The sequence below is a fragment of the Anarhichas minor genome, unplaced genomic scaffold (assembly GCF_050575085.1).
Source record: "Anarhichas minor isolate MPS153535 unplaced genomic scaffold, ASM5057508v1 ptg000012l, whole genome shotgun sequence".
Taxonomy (NCBI): Eukaryota; Metazoa; Chordata; class Actinopteri; order Perciformes; family Anarhichadidae; genus Anarhichas; species Anarhichas minor.
The window spans coordinates 274,733-294,088 of NW_027466458.1; the positions used below are offsets into that span (position 1 = coordinate 274,733).

General features: G+C 43.0%; 1 protein-coding gene across 1 annotated transcript in view; it reads right to left on the minus strand.

Moving 5' to 3' along the window:
- The window catches only part of ank2a (ankyrin 2a, neuronal), a 77,527-nt gene extending 70,543 nt beyond the window's left edge, over positions 1-6,984 (minus strand). The window contains exons 1-2 of the mRNA XM_076090827.1: positions 6,494-6,984; positions 2,592-2,693 (exon numbers count right to left, since the gene is read on the minus strand). Coding sequence (XP_075946942.1) covers positions 2,592-2,693; positions 6,494-6,619 — 228 coding nt within the window. The 5' untranslated portion in view covers positions 6,620-6,984. The remainder of the gene's footprint in view (positions 1-2,591; positions 2,694-6,493) is intronic.
- Between the last annotated feature and the right edge of the window lie 12,372 nt (positions 6,985-19,356).

Genomic DNA, 19,356 nt, shown 5'->3' on the forward strand with positions numbered 1-19,356 from the left:
CAGGCTTCTAGACCTTTTTTCCATGTTATCGTAACACTCTCATAGTTTGGGGATTGATGGATGTATCATATTTAGACACAGTAAATGTATCCCATCAAACAGGTCTGCAATTAACATTATACCTGCTCTCACCAAATGTTCCCATAAAACAGATCTTTTATTAATTTTCAATAACTAATCATACCAAACATTTGGTACAGTCTGATGAGCTAATGCCAGCACAGGGTCTCTATAAGGTAAACCCCTTCCTGTCTGAGTGAGTAAAGCTTGCATCGAGAAGGGTTCTAACAGCTCTTTCTCCAATGCAACTCAAGCAGGAGCTCAGGTCTCTGATCAATTTAATTTAGATAACTGACTGAGTGAGAGGATCCCAGACCACCCTCCTCCACTGACGGGAGCATGGCGGAGTGAAATCTAGAGGTATCATGTATGTTATATAATTGGTTTGGGGCAATTCAATCATCTTTAAGAGACGCAATATTGACTAGTGAAGTAGATTATTTAAAACTGTTTGGAATAGGAGGTACTAAGTTCAAGTTCATTATATTTCCCAATACTACCCCAAAAACACAATCCAGATAGAAACCATTTAAATTGCCAGTTACTACAAACACTCGGGGGACAGAATAAAAGATAAAGAAATAGCTTCAGACAAAAAAATGGTATATCCTGATATATGTAAAAAGGAACCAATCAAAGAAAGAATTCGGTGGCGCTGTAGTTTCTGGGTTGCTTGCAGCAGTAAAATATCATAAATAACTTGTGTTCTTTTTTTGCCCGGTGGACATCTATACCAAAGTTTCACCTATTTCATGTATGAACTACCAAACAGCGCAAATATCGCAAACTAGTTATTACTAACAGTGTCTACACTGTAATAATAACAGCTGACTGACAAAAGTCCAATTTGTACTCAGATACAAACCTTCATTTTAAAGTCACTGCAGATTAACTGATTGTTACTTCCAATTACGAGACCGCACATTTTAGATTAAAACTATGTCATGTCTGTTGGTGTTCTGACTCTATTGACTGCAATGCTGACAGAACTATTATAGATAATGGCTCTGTAATTGTGTGGAGTGCTTTTCCACTGACATTATTTTGATCCACTCATTTCCTTTGGAACAATTTTGCTGCTAATCGCTGGTAACGTGATACTTTTGAATCATCAACTAGGCCTCCTACTATCACTCTGGTGGTTGTGGAAATTAGTACCTCCTCGAAATACCATTACGGTTCAAATAGCAACACATCTGAGGCATCTGCCGCCATCAGCATGAACGGAGCACAGTGTGGTGCGTGGGAGTGGCGGGTAGAAATGTGTCCTCGGCTGCCGTCAACACAAAAACGTATCGAACTAACTTTTAAACATGCCTGCAATACAAGGACTGGACTTGTAAGAATGAGTGCATGTGTGTGTAAGCTTGTGGATGCATTTAAGCATGTGTAGTAAGAAACACACGCGGGAACATGCACACATTGCTTTACATTTATGTGACGTAAATTTGAATGTGAAACAAAGAAATATTTCGGGGAATATGTACGTCTTCAATTGTTGAATTTAAGTGATGAGTTAATCGGTAAAATGAGCGACAGTTAAGTGAGCCGAGTGGTATTTATCTCCCTAATACGTTACATCTACTGTATTACAGGATATTGACCACTCTCTCTCAGAAACCGTCACACTCACACACAAACACACGCATACACACAAAGTGAGAGCATCATGGGATATAAATGAAAATGTCACTTGCATTTTTGGGCACTTGAAAAGGGCTCGAATGCGATCATCTGACAGATACTGTGAAGGGCAGGGCTCTCCTGTTGCAGGGAGGGAGGGAGTGTGTGTGTGTGTGTGTGTCTGAGAGAGAGAGAAAGAGACTGTGTGTGTGTGTGTGTGTGTGTGTGTGTGTGTGTGTGTGTGTGTGTGTGTGTGTGTGGAGTCCCAGACCTGAATAGTCAGGCTTGGTTGGTACACAAAACAAAACCCCTGGTGCCCATGACAACAAATGGGCAGTTGCCACTTCCTGTCTGACAACCAATTACTGCCCAGTGTATAAATAGTTGCTATTAAGCTGAGAATTACAAAAGGCCAATGGCAATGAGACAGCATATGAGGAGACTCACGTAGGCACTATCCCCGTGCTCCTTTAAGCTACCTTGTGACTACTGTGTAAATCACATTGACATAGACAGGGCGGGGCAGGGGGGCAGCTGTACAGAGATCTCGGGGGAAGTATTTTGTACCCTCCCAAATCCCCCACTCTTCTGTGGAATGTAGGTGAGGGGGGGGGGGGGGGGGTTTGGGTGGGTAAGTGCAGCTGTCAGAGGGACGTAGATACGTCGAACACAGCCGAGGTTGGAGGGAAGGGAGGCTGTGGTGCTTACTAAAAATACCATCATCTGGCTGACAAGATCTAGACTTCAGTTGATGACAAGTCAAGGCAGACAAGTCCTAAAGTCAAAGGGCTTAGACTAAAGACTAAATCTTCCCATGACCTTTTGACCCTATATTGTTCTCCTATGTGTGTTGTTGCACAATACACAAAGAACAGCGTGAGCGACAGCGGAAACAGAAGTTTCCTTACCTGGTTACAGGTGCTGATGTCTACTCCATTTTTCAGGAAGTCGAGGACTTTGTCGATGTTCCCCGCTCTGGCCGCCCGCAGGAAACTGGTGTTACTGTCAGACTGGAGGGAAGAGCACAGAGAGGAGGCTAATATTAGCAACAGGAATGCAAATGCTTTTACATTTTTTTGTTTCATTAATTCAGGTTTACTTCTGGTACTTTCTGGTGGAGGTGGAATGTATAAAGGTCACAGTAAGGGTTAGTTCAGAACAAAGTTAGGTCAGACTGTATTAGAATGTATTACTATATGAAAACTAACGTGTATACAAACGTTTTTTTACCCAGCACCTACACAAAAACAATATAAAAAACATTTACATTTTGACAGAACGTGTCGACATTTGCAATCTATATACAGATCTCATTTTCATTTCTCAATTTCATTTTTGTCAGACTTTGTCAGATCTGCATTTTAAAAGTTCAAGTCGATCTAGAAAGATAACAGGAGCTTGTTTTTGTTGTCAATGACTTCCTGCTTGTGTCAATACTTTGTCTGAGTCGGCTATTCTAAATTTAACTGCAAGACATCGGCTGCACAAGCAGCTGCAACACACACACACACACACACACACACACACACACACACACACACACACACACACACACACACACACACACACACACACACACACACACACACACACACACACACACACACACACACACACACACACACACACACACACACACACACACACACACACACACACACACACACACACACACACACACACACACACACACACACAGTTTTGCTGCATGTATGTGCCCACAGAATCTTAAGCTACGCACTGAATTTCTCAATAATGTTGCCAGCATGTACTCAGGGAGAATGTGTTGAAGTTGTTGAACAGTTAACCTTACTATCAAAGCCGACCGACACAGTGTAGTGACATCACAGTACATTTAGCTAATGGACCTTCATATACTGTATATATAAAAAAAAAAAAGAAGAATGTTGAAATAAGAAAAATAAGGGTTAAAAATAATACATAAAAAATTATAAGATGAAAGTAAGCAGATATCAATCAATAATATAAATCTGCTTGTATACTGCTGGCTACAAATAACAATAGATTTCATTATCAAATAATCTGGGGATTATGTTTCATCAGTTATTTATCGAAAAGATGTTGTGAAAAATGCACATCAAATTATAATTACTATCAAATACAGTAAGACAAAATATTATATACACTATTATATATTATTTTTCTGTGGATTTGTCAATATTGACTAAAAATGAACAAAATGTATGGGTCGACTATTGTGCTGCACAAATGTGACACTGCTCTTGCAAAGGACTACTGGCTGTAGTGACTTGAGAGAGTGCTGACAAGGTTTTAATGACTTTTTAGTGGCGTTAAGACGGCAACGTGTCAATCAATCACAACCGGGTGTTAACTTGTGTCCCAAAAAACCCATCAAACTCATCGTCACATGTCTGGGCTGAGACCCCGCCCCTGTGCAGGATCAAGGGTCAAACCTCTCACACACACTAGCAGCAGCAAAGAGATTAATACAACATGCTTCCTTAAACACGTCCTCAATGTAACTGAAAACTCTCCACCTCTTACCAGCGAATCATCATCTTCTGATCCAGAGTCAGCGGCTCCGTAGCCGTCAGTGTGAGGGTTTAAATCGAGGTCACTCCCAGCGGTCTTTAAAGTTTTATCTGATCCACAGGCCTTACATGTTGCTGCGTTGCCCATGGTTACTATCAAAATCAGTCAATGACTCCCCAGCTACACCCAAAAGCTGCGGCCTTTCTTCGCTCACTGTATGGTGTTCTATGGTCCAATCCTTAGGCGAAAGCCTTTCCAGCCCACTTCCCTGACGTTTGGCCGCATCAATCAATCTTGCCATCCATTCAATTTGTCCATGCCTCCTGCCAGATCTCACTTAGTTCACTATTACCACCACTCTTCCCTCCTCTCGGTGCCTCTTTATCCCTCGCCCAGCAAAAGACTCCTCAGTCTTGGATACCTCCGCCTATAGGCCCAGTCCTGCCTACTATTCCTCCAGCTCTCCCTGACCCCTCGCTGCCTCTCCCACCTTGGCTATTTTTACATTCCCAGACCCTCTCTCCAAAGAAGACCACAACCCCTTTGCTGTGAGTACCCGGGGTTGGAGTCCATGACAGCTGGGTTTGAGCCGGAATGGAAGTTGAGCCCGAACACAGTACTCAGATCACCTTACACGGACCTCTGAAAACATTGTTCATCATTGGGAGAATGTAAAACAAATGTGTAGAGATGCCTGATACTGGTTCATACTTTGGATGACAAGTGTATACGCCTCTTCAGATTATAATAAAAATGCACATCATCATAGACTTGCAACCGTGTATGTTTGGTAATGGTCCGTCTATGTTTGCGGGATGTTTTTTCATCACGTCACGTCTGCTTTCGCTGTCTCGTTGGTCACTCTGCCAAGACAACGCACACACAAGCATGAGATTGGCTTGATTGAGAACCAGCTGTAATCTCTGCATCTCTAAAGGAACGGAGGATACTGGATTATAAGTGTTCAACTCGGTATCACAAATATCTCATTAGCAACTGCAATGTATTTGTACACGAGGCCACTAATGGTATTTTGTTGCTATTGTCATGGCCTGCATGATGACTTTAAGCACACACACAATATATATTTGATTGGGGCAAGTGTTGGTGTTAAGCGCAGAGTCGATCCAAATTAAGAGTGTGTGTCTTTCACTGAAACTTAAGCCACTTGATCTCTTTTCCTCTCGAAAGACTGGCTATTACCAACTACTCACAAATGTGTTGAGAAGATTAGACGCTGCTTTCCCAACGATTAGCTGTACATCTGATTGGCTGGCAGGCATCAGTTAGAATGTTGCTTTAACTCTTTAATGGAACTTCACGTGAGGTGATGTACAAAGTGATTACTTAAAAAGGGACAGTTCACCCCAAAAACTATTTTCTGATATTTTTTCCTAAATAAAACTTTTCATAAAACTTCTCACAGCGAGGTCTGTTGATTGAGTAACCGGGTCATGAGTTATTTTACGAGATATTGCTGTTTTTCAAATGCATTTCTTCTTTTGCCTCTTTGAGCACCACAAGGCGAGTGCCATATAGTCCTGTCATATAAGATAGAAGGCAGACATCTTGACGGCGGATATCTCTAGAACTAGGCAATTCACACCAAAACAATCTAGATTGATAAATAGCACTACAAATAAGAGAGGAAATATGTGTATTTGATTTTGGGTTGAACTGTCCCTTTAAGGTTTGAGGCACAGTATTGAGCGTAGGTCACTTGGGTTTTGGGAGCATCGAACAGACAATCACTTTCATGATGTGCGTGGAAAATGGAAGAAAGTAGACTTGAAGTTTAATAATATTTAATATTTGTATTATATTATATTGAAACTAATAATTAATAGACTCGGCACAGCATTTCTTTGACTCCACTGTGTCCATAACTTTCTTTTCTTCAATCTCCATGACTTTGTCCTTTATACCAACATATTATTGTATCTCAAATATTTAACCAAAAGGTCGTATACCAAAGTCTGATACCACCATGCATGTGACCTCCCTCTGAGCCTTTCTCACATCTGTCATTTACTCCATCATCATCATCATCCATCTCACTCACAGTAAATGATAAATCATCTGGGAGAACAGCAGCACAGCAGCCGACTGGACAGTCAGCCACATCCACATCTGGGCAGACCCTCTCTCACACACACAATGCCCTACCACCAACGCTTGCTGTATAATCGTAAGCCCACAAGAGCATGTGCGGTTAAAAAATGGTGAGAAGTACGAAACACGGCACAAACTTGCGAGTGTGATTTTGTCAGAGGATTGTGTATTGTGTGTCCTTTACCTGCCGCCTTCGCTCGGCTTTCTCTCGCTGCCGTCTCCTCCTCTCCCTGGCTTTCTGTAGAGCTCTGTACTCGGGATTTGCTTCGAGCTCGCGGGCTTTCTTCAGGTGTGACGCAGCGTGGGCCATGACATCACCTTTCTACCTCTTTCCCTCTCTCAAAAAAACCCCCAAACGTTTCACTCTGTGCTAAAGTTTCACTTTGTTGACGATCAAAACTGTGTTTTATTGTATGAATTAAAAAATAATAATTAAGCCTCGTGCAGTGTAAACACTTGCTAAGTTACATTAAAAAAGTAACTTTCCCGGAAAGTTTTTGATACCGGTGTTCCAAATAGTTAAAATAAATCCTCCTGACCTGAAGAAAAAATCCCCCAAAATCATGAATTGGCTCTGAAAATGATCCCGTTCAGTCTTCTCTCCTCTTAGGAGAAAGATCAGGAAGAGAATCAGCCCTTTGTCCCTCCGCATCAAGACAGGAAGCAGCTACTGGATTTCCACGTTCTCACACAAAATCACCCAGAGGTCCAGACGTCCATAGATGCTAATTGAAAATCAAACATTCACACTCGTGTGCGCCAAGTATGAGAGAGTAAGATGATGACTGAAAAGAGTTGCTGAATGAGTCAGACCCATCCGCTTACTCCCTACATGACCACACACACACACACACACACACACACACACACACACACACACACACACACACACACACACACACACACACACACACACACACACACACACACACACACACACACAGTCCAGATGTTAAGTGAAAACCCTACTCTACTCCATGTGAACAGATGTGGCTACAAAAGCATGTTGGTGTGTGTGTGTGATTATGTGCACGTGCATGCATGTGAGTGTTAATGTGTGTATGTGAGCTACAGTCACAGGAAAGTATTCATTGTGTTAGGGGTTTAGGGAGGCTGCATGCCAAAAGGCCAGCTGACAGCCACAGCTACTCTCCTGCTGTAAAAATGCACTCTGTCCTGAGAGAAAGGAGGGACACGTGAGGAGAGGGAAAGGTTAATGGGTGAAAAGGAAGGGGGGAGGGAGGGATTAGAGGGGGACAGCAGGAGAAAACATTGGAAATGAGGTGAATATTACAGTAAAGCCGTTTTTTGTAGAATGATCCAGTGTCGGTGCCCCCCAGTGGCAGCAGCAGAAAAGATAGCCCCCATGGATCTCCTCTAAACGGCTCTCAACATGTCGACGGCTTAGCTGGCTGCTCGCAGCTAACGGTGCTAACAGCGCTAACGGCGCCAACTAAGGCAAACGTGCTGACAGTTATCAGTGTTAACCTGAAGGGGGAACCAGAGGGTGGGTGCTACGCTTCGGCGGCGATGCCGTCGGTCGGGACGGCGTGATCGGCTGTGACCGCCGTAAAAGAGCAGTGCAGACATAGACATAGGTTTGTGGACTGTCGTTTTGAAGCCACCATCTTGGATTACAGAATTTACCATATTTGGAATGCGGAGGAGTGACATTGCGACACCAAATACGGCTCTGGTAGCGGCAGCGACCTGTCAATCACAGTAAGCCCGTCCTAAAGCATACTCTGCTTTATGTTACATTTGACTCTAAACTAGATCATAATTTACTAAATGAACATCATGCTGTATTGAAGAAGACTTGAAACTAGAGATTGAGACCATAAACTCATGTTTACAATGTTTACTGAGGTAATAAATCAAGAGAGATGTAGAGTCATTTTCTCATAGACTTCTATAGAACCAGAGGAGTCGCCCCCTGATGGTCAGTAGAGAGAATGCAAGTTTTAAGACACTTCCGCATTAGCTTCACTCCGTAGAACCGGAGGTTGTCACCTGAGTGCAGAGCAGCGGCTGTGAGCTAGCCACTGTGGCACGCTCACATGCACTGGAAGCCTGCGCCCGGCTATATTTATAAGCAAGGAAAAGCTGTGATAGCACCACACACAGAGGGAGAGTGACCTCATTCTCTGCTCAGGTAAATGTTACTCCACTATATCTTTACCTGATAGTTGTCTGCTGCTACATTAATACTGTGAATCCCGTATATTGCTCCTTTAAGAATTTAAGACGTTAGAGGATTTGTGCACTTACATGGTCACGGAAACGAGGACTACAAAAAACACCGATGGCCTTCTTGTGTGTCATAGATAACACGTCTATCTGTCGTTAAAAGAACAGACTTTAAGTTTATAGTCTGCAAAAAAAAATAAAAAATACATATATTCTACAGAAAGAAGACAGTACAGGGGAAAGTGATGAATTAGGGGATATAAGGAGGGCAAACACTTTTTTTCAAGTTGAATAAATACATCAACGAATAATGCAGAGCGTCTACAAAGAAGAATGGGGAGGAAGAGACAGGGTGAAGTCTGGTACAGGCTGTCCTTCTGTGAGCAAGCAGAGAAGACAGGACACACCACTCGCTCCAGAGGGGGAGCAGCGAGCAGTGAGCGCAGAGCAGTGGCTCCCAGTCACCTGCAAGTTACAGGCTTCCCCCTGCACACGGAGGGGGGTGGGGGGGGGGGGGGGGGGGGTGGGTCGGTCTGAATCTCAACTGCACTGCACAGTCGTTACTGGTGTCTAATGGAATATGACTTGACAGCGCGTGCGTGCGTGTGCGTGTGTGTGTGTGTGTCCACCACTAGCAGACGGGTGTCAAGGTCTCCCCTCTGTCATTGTGGCTAATGTCAGGAGTTAGAAATTTCAGCACCAGGGACAGGGGCACTATCTCACACCTCTATTTCTGTTCACACATTTTGGCCTGATGTGTTGTCACGGGCTCAGTCACCAACAATAACAACATCAGCGACGGACGGGACAGATCTGCTGAATCACTCCACACTGTGAACGCTGTCTACAACAACGCTCCACCCTGGTCCGCACACAGCCACCCGCGGCCATAATGATGCTGTTTGAACGTTTCTGTGGATGAACTCCTCTAGCACCCTCTGCTGGGGGAACGGAGGATAAGGCCAAAGATCTTTGATCAATAAATAGAAGGAATAATAGAACAATATTTTGGTGATAACTGTAAAAAAAGAAAGAAAAATTGAGAGAAGGACCCACTTTCTACTTCTGATCTCTTTGGATCATTATTCTATGATAGCGACATTCACAACAACAACAAAAATCGTTTCCAGGATTGTTAATCAATTAAAAAAAATTATGAATATTAAATCAAGATTAAATATATTTTGTATACATTGAATTAATTAAAGAATTTCCCTTTTTTTTTTTTTTTTTTTAACTCGGGCCTACTCACATTGTTACCAAGCACAGCAGACCTTTCAAAAGGTGACTTCAACAGAGTCTTGAAATGACTCGCTATTGAGTCTATACGAGCCCATGGATTATCTTTACTGCATGTCCAAGTCCTTTAATACATTTTGAAGTTGTCCTTTTGAGTTTTATATCTTGCTTCCTACACAAATTATCATCTAAGTCCGTATTATATAACTCATCTACTGTTTCAAAGACCCGAAAATCAAAAACAAACGTGCAGAAAACCTTCCCCATAACATAGAGTATAAACTGTACAATGCCAATCTACTCTTTTAAAAGTGACAACCGCTGTACACTGTATACTTCTAGAGTTTCAGCTATAACAGACAAAATCTATACGCTTATTGATCAGCGTTAGTTGAGCCTGAAACAGTGTTCTTCCAGTAATTGCTGTGTGTGTGTGTGCACATTATGTCTTTATTAATACTATTCCACTAACTTTTCAGTGTATATGCATCAGCAATGACCTGCATTGATCCCTTCCATCACTCATGCAAGATAATGAGGAGAATACATTATACCAAATAATAGTGTCCGTGTGTGTGTGCGTGTGTGTGTGTGTGTCCATTTAGGAGTCAGATTACATTGAGAGGGTGCTCCATAGAGAGCTGATGAGGGCTCTTGTTTCTATTGTTTTAGTGGACCTCGTTCATGGGGAGGGGTTAACGGTCTTCTGTTCATTTTATAGATCCAAAGGCTTTTATATGGTCCCATTAGGACCCGTGCCTGTTCACGTGCTTCAAACTGACACTGGATGTGTACGGTATGCAGGTTTGGTGTGTGCGCTACAATCTGCTTCATGTTTATTATATGCAAAAAAGAGATGATTGCAGCTTGAGAGATATGTTCATGTTCACTCTTTGTGACAACACATAATGCGATATGTCTGTATTCAGCGCTTGCTCTCATTTCCAGTATCAAGCAAAGGAAATGTAACTTACAATAAATGTTCACTGTGATGGACTGCCTATTCACAACTTGATCTCATATCATACTCATCATGAACTTAAATGAACTGAATGAAGTAGCTGCCTGTGTGGGAGAACTGCATTATTCGTTGGAACACAATTAGCTGGTAATGGAAAGTACATCATTCGCCACTGGTGTGTTTCTCTAACTCAGGGGGAAGTAACTGAATGCACACAATACGTGTGCAATAATCACCATGTCCTTATTATGAGAAAAATAAGGTTTTTATTTAAATGTGGTGATGCACGTTGAATATATGGATGGAATAATATCACAGATCAGTTGGATATTGAACATTTGGATGTAGTGTGAAATTAATGTTGACGTGGCAATCTCGAAAATGTTGGTTTGAACAACTAAACAAAAGTATTGCAATATTTTTATATTTGAAATATTACTAAATAGGCGCCTGTGGCGACATTTGTGGACAAAAATGCTTTATTACAGTTTTTCTCCATTGTAAGTGTGGAATTTGGGACCCAGTCCAAGACTCCTGACTGCTTATCTTTTGACTCAAATAGAAATTCTAAATCAACCAGGACTGAAACCTTAAGGACTGAACCCCTAACCTCAACGTCGATATGGCAAACGTATTAACAAGAACATCAACAACGGCACTTAATGACACGTAAGATTGCCGACCGCTGCTCTAACTCGTCTCTGCGCTCCTTGGAGCCACTACCTTATTTGTTTTCGCTGGTATTTCTATGGTGCTGTTGTTGTTTATTATTTGTCTGCCTGCTAATGGAGCCATAGTGCTGACTCGTGGAGTTCTGGCAGTGATATGGCAGCATATAATGCATCGGAGATTTAATGCAGGGAGGATCATTCTGATTCAGATGACTCATTTAGATTTCTAGAAGCCCATGCATTTTTCATGACCACAATTTTCAAACCCACGCTGCTCCACTCCGACAAACGCTAGTTTGCATTAGTGCTTACATCTGTTTGGTTTAAGTGATGCATTAGGCTTCTGTTAACCTGGTAAGCAAGTGTGTGAGTAACAGATCTTCCTGGAAGTAACACAGCCGAAGGCCTAAATCCAGAGTGGATACTGGACTAGAGGGAAATACAGTGGGCTGGAAGGCCAAAGCCAAAAGAGACCCAGCCACCTCCCACGCTTTAATTTTCCGTTTCCATCAACACAAGTGCATCGCTGAATGAGTTCGTCTAAAGGCCACGAGATGCTGGCCAAGAAAACTCTCGCACAGGACTTCTCACAAGCTCCACTACACATTGTCTTCTGGAGAAAGTTCAGGTCTGAATAGTTAAGTGAACTGAAAACTTACAGAGACGTCAAAACCTAAAAGAATAGTTCCAAGGAACAGCGGCATAACCCCCCGTAAATCCACAACTCGTCCGTTTTTTACATTTCAGTCTGTGCTTGGATTAAACAAACAAAGCACAATGGTTACTTTTTCAACATACATGCTCGTAGGTGTATTTTGGAGCTTTGGAGATTGTTTCCCATATGCTTCCCATCTCTAAGCTACGCTAATAAACTGTAGGCTCCAGCTCAATGCTTGAGACAAAAACAGGAGGTCTGCAGCGCCCGGTACACACACACACACACACACACACACACACACACACACACACACACACACACACACACACACACACACACACACACACACACACACACACACACACACACACACACACACACACACACACACACACACACACACACACACACACACACACACACACACACACAGTTTCCAGTTGAAGCAGTTCTTAATGCAAGTGGTGAGTTTGTGCTTGGACGGCAGTTGAAGAGAAGAAAAGAAGAGTCTAAACAGAAAGACTTTACAAGTAGAGTTGCAGAAATCTTTCTGTTTAGACTCCTCTACAAACAATAGATTAGGAATAACGACTGAGTGTAAATATTGGTAATGTCGAAATTGGTGGTCTGTACATGACGTCTGCCTTGCTTGTGAAGAGCGAAGCAAAACACTGAGCAGGGACGGTAAGGGGTCGGCTCACTGCACGATTAAAATGTCAAGTCATAGAGCATCTTTTACTGCTTGAGAAAGGTCAGAACCATAAAGTACACAACACACAGACAGTCTCCCGTTTCTCGCAAAACCAAATCACACAGAGACAAATCTAATAGCGAGTGGACGAAGCAGGCCGTTAAGAATCCAGATCGAACCACACCCAACTATAGTGAGTAATGGCACCGAGAAGTTGGTGTAGGCGCGGGAGGGGGGGGGGGGGGGGATGGAATGAGAAGGGATGGAAAAAAGGATGCACTGACGGGACGTATAACCTTGATGCAGTCACATGATACTGCCCAGAGAGTAAGACGACTGGAGGGAGGGAGGGACCACGCCCTGTGGCGAGTGAAGTCTACACGCCAACAAACATCTGATTCCCCACCTGCTCCAATCAGCCCTCGGTGTTGCTGCTACACTAGCGACCCCCTTCCCCAGCCCCCCCAGGGCAGACGGCAGCGCCACTTTAACTGATTACCTTTTTGCTACATTAGACCACAGCCTTCAACATGAGGACTCGAGAAGAATCTAGAAATGCAGGGTAAGCAGCCGATTACGTCCGTAACTTCAGGTTTATGGAGGTGCTGAAACAAATCCACAGCTTCTCAGTGATACAGGAGTGCGGTATGATGTGAATGGCCGTCATACTAATTAACGGCTTTCCCTTTCATTTTTTTTTTTCATCTTTGAAGTGCTGCCCAAATCCCTCGGGAAGAGGTGACGTCAGATCCCAGTTCCTGTTAATGAGATGAGAGAGAGAGAGAGAGAGAGAAACCCCTGGAAAATAAACTACCATATTCCAGTCGAGCTGCTGTCCCACTGCAGATGCTATCGATGCTAAGTGACATCAATACCCTGGTATCAGTGTGTGTTACGGACATCAGAAGGAAGTAGGAAGTTTGTGAAGAAGCCTTTCATTGACTAAAAGCAACCTAAATTGATATCTGACTTTTCTGAATCTCCAGACCACATCGTTGAGAGCCACAGGCCTCGAACGCTGCATGCATTTGCAATCCACAAACAGTTTCTGTTTTACCCACTCCGACCCACTGCTCACGTCCTGAAACATTGTGCAGAAAATGTATTTCCAGCCGACCGCTGATCTCATCCAGCGTCAGATGACAGCGGCTACTGAGGCAGAAACGGATTTTGTCTCCGAGTCGAATTTGCGATGAATAATGAAGAGTGTGACCTAAAATTCGTACTAGAATGCTGAGTGATGCTGTCGGATGCCGAGAGAGAGAGAGAGAAATAACCCGGCAGTGAATTAGTCAGAGAGACCGACATAGAAAAACACAGAGAGACAGAGAGAGAGAGAGAGAATGATCCAGTATAAACATTTAATTAGCGGTCACACTTTTTCATTCCGTTTTGGGCAAAAACCAAACATGATGAGATGATAAAAGTAACCCGAATCCCAGATTTACATCTAATAAGAGTGTGGGCATAACACATGGTGGTTTTAAAAGGTAAACTGCACTCTTCTAAGTCTCCAACTGCAGGAGTTTAAAAATTGCATGGCAGCATCTTCCCTCAGCATGTGGCGGAAAAACAGTCTGCAGTTTTGCAGGCATAATGTGTTTGTGCGCGTTCGTCTCCTTGCAGTGCCGCACACCATGCTATTTTATGACAGCGCAGCAGAAATCTCCGGTGTGTTTTTTCTGCGAGAAAAGCCTTCGCTTAGTCAACTCAAAGATGGTGAGAGACGACAAAGAGAGGAGAGGACAGGAAGGTTAAGGAGCTGACGAGAGCTGGAAAGCACATTCACATGAAGATGTTTGAGCTGCGCTTCTGATAAGTCCATTGATCAGCCACCACGCCCTCCTTTCTCTCCCCCTCTTTCTGACGGGAAACACAGTTACAAGGCCGTAATGAATAATTAACGTCTAAATGCCTCCCACTGCCCTCAGTCCAAAAAACAGCTGCCCTCTGTATAGAGCAAAGGATGCATCTTAAGAACAACATCCTCCTACATCCTTCCTCTCCTGAGGATGCATTTCAATAATCTAGCTTGTATTCATTATGTCCTTCAGCTGTGGGCCAGTTAATGCAGTAACCTCTAGGAATTGCGTCCTCTCGCTTCAGTTTTTTTTGTCACTCTTTGCCTTTGTTCTTTTGATGAACGGGCTTTCACCTTAACGAGAAAAGCTCAACTATGGCAATGATGGCGCTGATGACGAACTATGACTCATCGAGTGATGCAATCTCTGCCCTTCAAACATCCGTCAGGGTGCAATAGGGCAGTGGGGAAGATGATGTCAGATGTGTATGGGCCGCACCTAGTTATGAGGTATATCATGACGGGCATAAAAGGACAGGGCAGGATACACTGTCGGGACGCCGTTTGTACCCAAATATAGACGTGCTGATGGTCCATATGGATTTTGGATCCGCGACAGGAATACCAATGCTTTTCTCAAGCACCCTATCACCATTACACAGAATGGAAAACCCATAGATAACATCATGTGACTCGTTGCTTGTATATTGCATCAGAGGCGGTCGACAGAGTGGCCCCTTGGTATTTGGAGGCTGAGATTAGAACGCCAAATATGGTCCCTCTCTTGAGGTGGATAGACATGGTTCAGAACAACAGAGAGATGATCAGAGCTGAAATGATTAGTTGATTCATCAATTAGTTGATCAATAGAGAAAATGTATTATTTTTGATAATCAAATAGTTCTTAAAGCAGAAATGCCAAGAATTTGCTGGTTCCAGCGACTTAAATGTGAGGATTTGCCGCTTCTCTCACCTTTATATCATTGAATATCAAATATCATTGGGTTTTGAACTGTGAATTGAAGAAAACAAGACATTTGAGGAACAATTGATAGACGAATAATTGATTAATTGAGAAAATAATCTGCAAATGAATTGATAATGAAAACAATGATAAGTGATGTGGTGGTTCACTTTTACACTGTGATCTGTAGCTTTATCTTCTAGCGTTATCTTTTCAACCTGTTTTCATTGCTGAATCAGTTTGACATCCTGGATATTATAACCCCTTCTGTCTGCTTCTGTTTTTCCAAAAAATGTGATAATATTTATGCAGGGACTGCAGTTAGTGACAGTGTGGGCTCCAGCTCTAAAGGTTTGATGGAGTAGCAGCGGGGGGGGATGGCTTAGCCAAGGGTCAATTATTTGCTGAGTCAATTCAGTACAAAAACAAAAGTTTTGATCATCAACTAATTATCTAAGTTACACAAAACTTGCTTGCAAATTGTACGTCTTTGGGTTCGGGAGTCTTGGTAAGACAAAACATGTCAGCACCGAACATCCCGTACACCGCAACAAATTCTCAGCAACTACTTTTTGGGTCATTTCGGTGAGTGTTCCTGGTGATGATGTTGCTGCTATATATCGAGGGTGGGATTGTTGACATATCTTGCTAACTCATTGCCTAACTACAGCACACAATGATGCAGCACCAAGCAGGTATTTCACTGGAAACCAGGATTCATTCTTAATGGCATTTGGTCAGTGGAGGTACTGGAGTGGTTGACTTGCGGCCATTCACAGGTCTATTTGTGTAAGCACTTCTAACCAGACGAGTGCTCTAAGAGCTCTAGTAAATACAGCTATGTAATGTTGTATGTGTGGTGGTGTTCGGGTGTTTGCACATGTATACAGCCTGAATAACTGCGCCCAAGGAAACCCCAATTGGTCAAACACTCCTATTGGACATCATGCATGGGAAGACAGCTATGGTTATGTGTCTGTGTGTGTGTGTGTGTGGCTGTTCAGAGGTAATGTAATGAAGGCCATGGCTCCATTAGGACTCCCTTCCTGCAGAATCCCATCATACCACTCCCAGTGGACAAAGACAGACAGACAGACAGGCAGACAGACAGGCAGACCCGGAGAGGCAGGAGAGACACAGACACAGACAGAGAAGCACAAAAGAGAGGGATGAAAACGTCCATGCTGCAGTGAAATCTGACCTCCTGGCACATCGGGATCTTAGTGTAAGGACCACGTGGGCGGATGCAGGGAGGGAGGTGTTTTGGAGGGAAATGAGAGATAAACAGGAGTGACAGACCAGTCAAACCCCCAGTTGAAGGCAGTGAGAGGAAATGAGGCTCTGGAGGAGGAAATATGGATGGCAAGCTGAAAAGAAAGTGGGGAAGGAATGTGGTAAAGAAAAGGGAGAGAGGGGATGACGATGAAAAGAGATCTGCCCACAAAAGGTGGGTCAAATTGTTGCCCAGCATTGCCAGCATGTCTCAACTGAAGCCTGGAGGTGGAAATATTTCAATTACCATTATCAGACTGCAGTGGACATTAAATCCAGTCCTGAATTGACCTCGGCAAACTGAGCTCTCTCAGGTATCCACTCTTCAACCACAGGAAAGTGGACTGGCACAGGCAGAGGGGCTGGCAAATTATGACGCAGTCTCTTTATTGTTCAGATGGAGGAGAAAGCACACTGCGGGGAAGCAATCGCTCAGCGCCAGCCCGGAGCGGAGTGTAAATACCCAGTGACATGGGTTCAGTGAGCACACTGGCATGGACTCGCAGACACTCCGGGACAATCACAACAGAGACGGGCGGTATTTTTAGACCTGCAAGTAAGAGCCTCGCATCACTTTGCATCCGTTTGTCATGTTCTCTTCTTGCCTCACGTCTGCGTAGATCTGTTGTTGCTGTATTGAGCACTGTCTCAACCTAAGTTGTATCAGGTGTATTCCATATGAAGTTTCACTTACCAATCAGTTCATGTTTTTTCTCCATCACAGAGCGCCCGTCAGCTTACAGAATCACTTCCCCCAAACCACAAAAAAACATTGGCATCAAGCCATACATGTAGTTATTTGCAAAGATTGGGAGGTATTCAGTGGAGATACATCTGGTCCAAAACTATACTACACAATGGAGTTGAATAGAATTCAGTTTGTGCTTGACGAAGCATTGAAAAGGCCATTTGAAAAACCCAACAACATTGGGTCTTCCTAGGAACATTGTCCTGTTTACTCATATTGCTGTGAACAAATTTCATTGTGAGGTGTTTTCTGTCACAGGTAGGAAAAAGTTAAAGACTATCCCAAGAAACCAGGTTATTGTTTATAGAAAGACCTTTCTGTTGAACCTTTTTTGTTGTGTTCAACAAATAAAACCCAAACTATCTACAGGGCTAGATGCAACTACACACTCAGAAGAAGATAGAGAAAGTCTACCTTTTGGAGTACAACAGCTACCATTACTTTAAAAAGGAACAATAATGTCACATGTGCACTCAAAAAGTACCTTTAAAGCTCTGTTAATCCATAACAACAAACAAAATGACTACATGTAAATGGGAAAGGGGTAACACACAGTGGTGGACCCAGGGAAACCCAACTCTCTTCGCCTCTTAGCTCATTGCTGTAGTTTTACTTTTACGCAAATTTACTTGAATCTCATTGCTTTCATTAACCCGAATTCCTATAAAAAGCCCTGATAAAAGCATCTCACGCTACCTTCCCAGCACCAAACCTCAGACTGGAGACCGAGTAGCAGCCAGCTGGTGAAGAAAATCAAACATGTAAGCTAACAACACAGATATTTCTCCACAGGAGCTGGAGGAGACCCAAACTAGAGCTAAAAGGAGAGTGCATATTTACCTATTATTATTGACTTACAATTGTCAGATAGCCAGAAACATGACTGTGAATACTGAATATGGTTATGTTGCTCTGTGTCTGCTGGCTTTGTAAATAGGTAAGCTGTGGCAGCTTGTTGTGGAGTTCTGCTGCCACCCGAGTGGCCAAATAAACGCCACAATAAAACTAAACAATCGTCAATCCACGCAGGTGTTTTCACCAAAGACTATATGTGGAGCTAAGTACAACCAAACACTGAATAAGACATTTTTAAATGAAAAAAACAACAACTTTCATTCACTGAAAACTCACTGTGAAAGGGTTTAAGATGTAAGACGAAAACACGGAAACTCCCAGACCGTACAGCACCGTGGCAGCAACCTGTCAATCACAGGAAGCCCCGCCCTAAAGCTTAACCCGCTTTATGGTCTGTTTGACTCTAAATGGACATCATGCTGTATTGAAGAAGACTTGAAACTAGAGATTGAGACCATAAACTCATGTTTACAATGTTTACTGAGGTAATAAATCAAGAGAGAAGTAGAGACATTTTCTCATAGACTTCTATGCAATCTGACTTTTTTTTTTTTAACCGGAGGAGTCGCCCCCTGATGGCCAGTAGAGAGAATGGTAAAGTTTAAGGGAGACTCGGAGATGGCTGCCAAGTGGGCTTCCATGTTTGAAAGCTGCCGAAGAAAAGATCCCAGCTGAGGACACGTGCATATCCAAGTTCAGCCGATGTGATATACTGGTACTATAACGGCATACATTTGGATGCAGATCTCAGTTAATGTAATAGTTTGTGTGCAAAGATTACCTTTAAATGTGATTTCTTTTACTAGTTTAGCCTCCAAAAAACGTTCACATTTAACAGAAATTATGAACTTTTGGAAGGAAACAAAGGAGATGTCTCTACTTTCATTATAAAGCACATCAATATAGTCCAAAGACCTATGACTAATCTGCTATTCTGCCCTTTGTGTAAATTAAGAACACACCGAACAAAGGACAGTAACGACACCTGTTTAAGCAG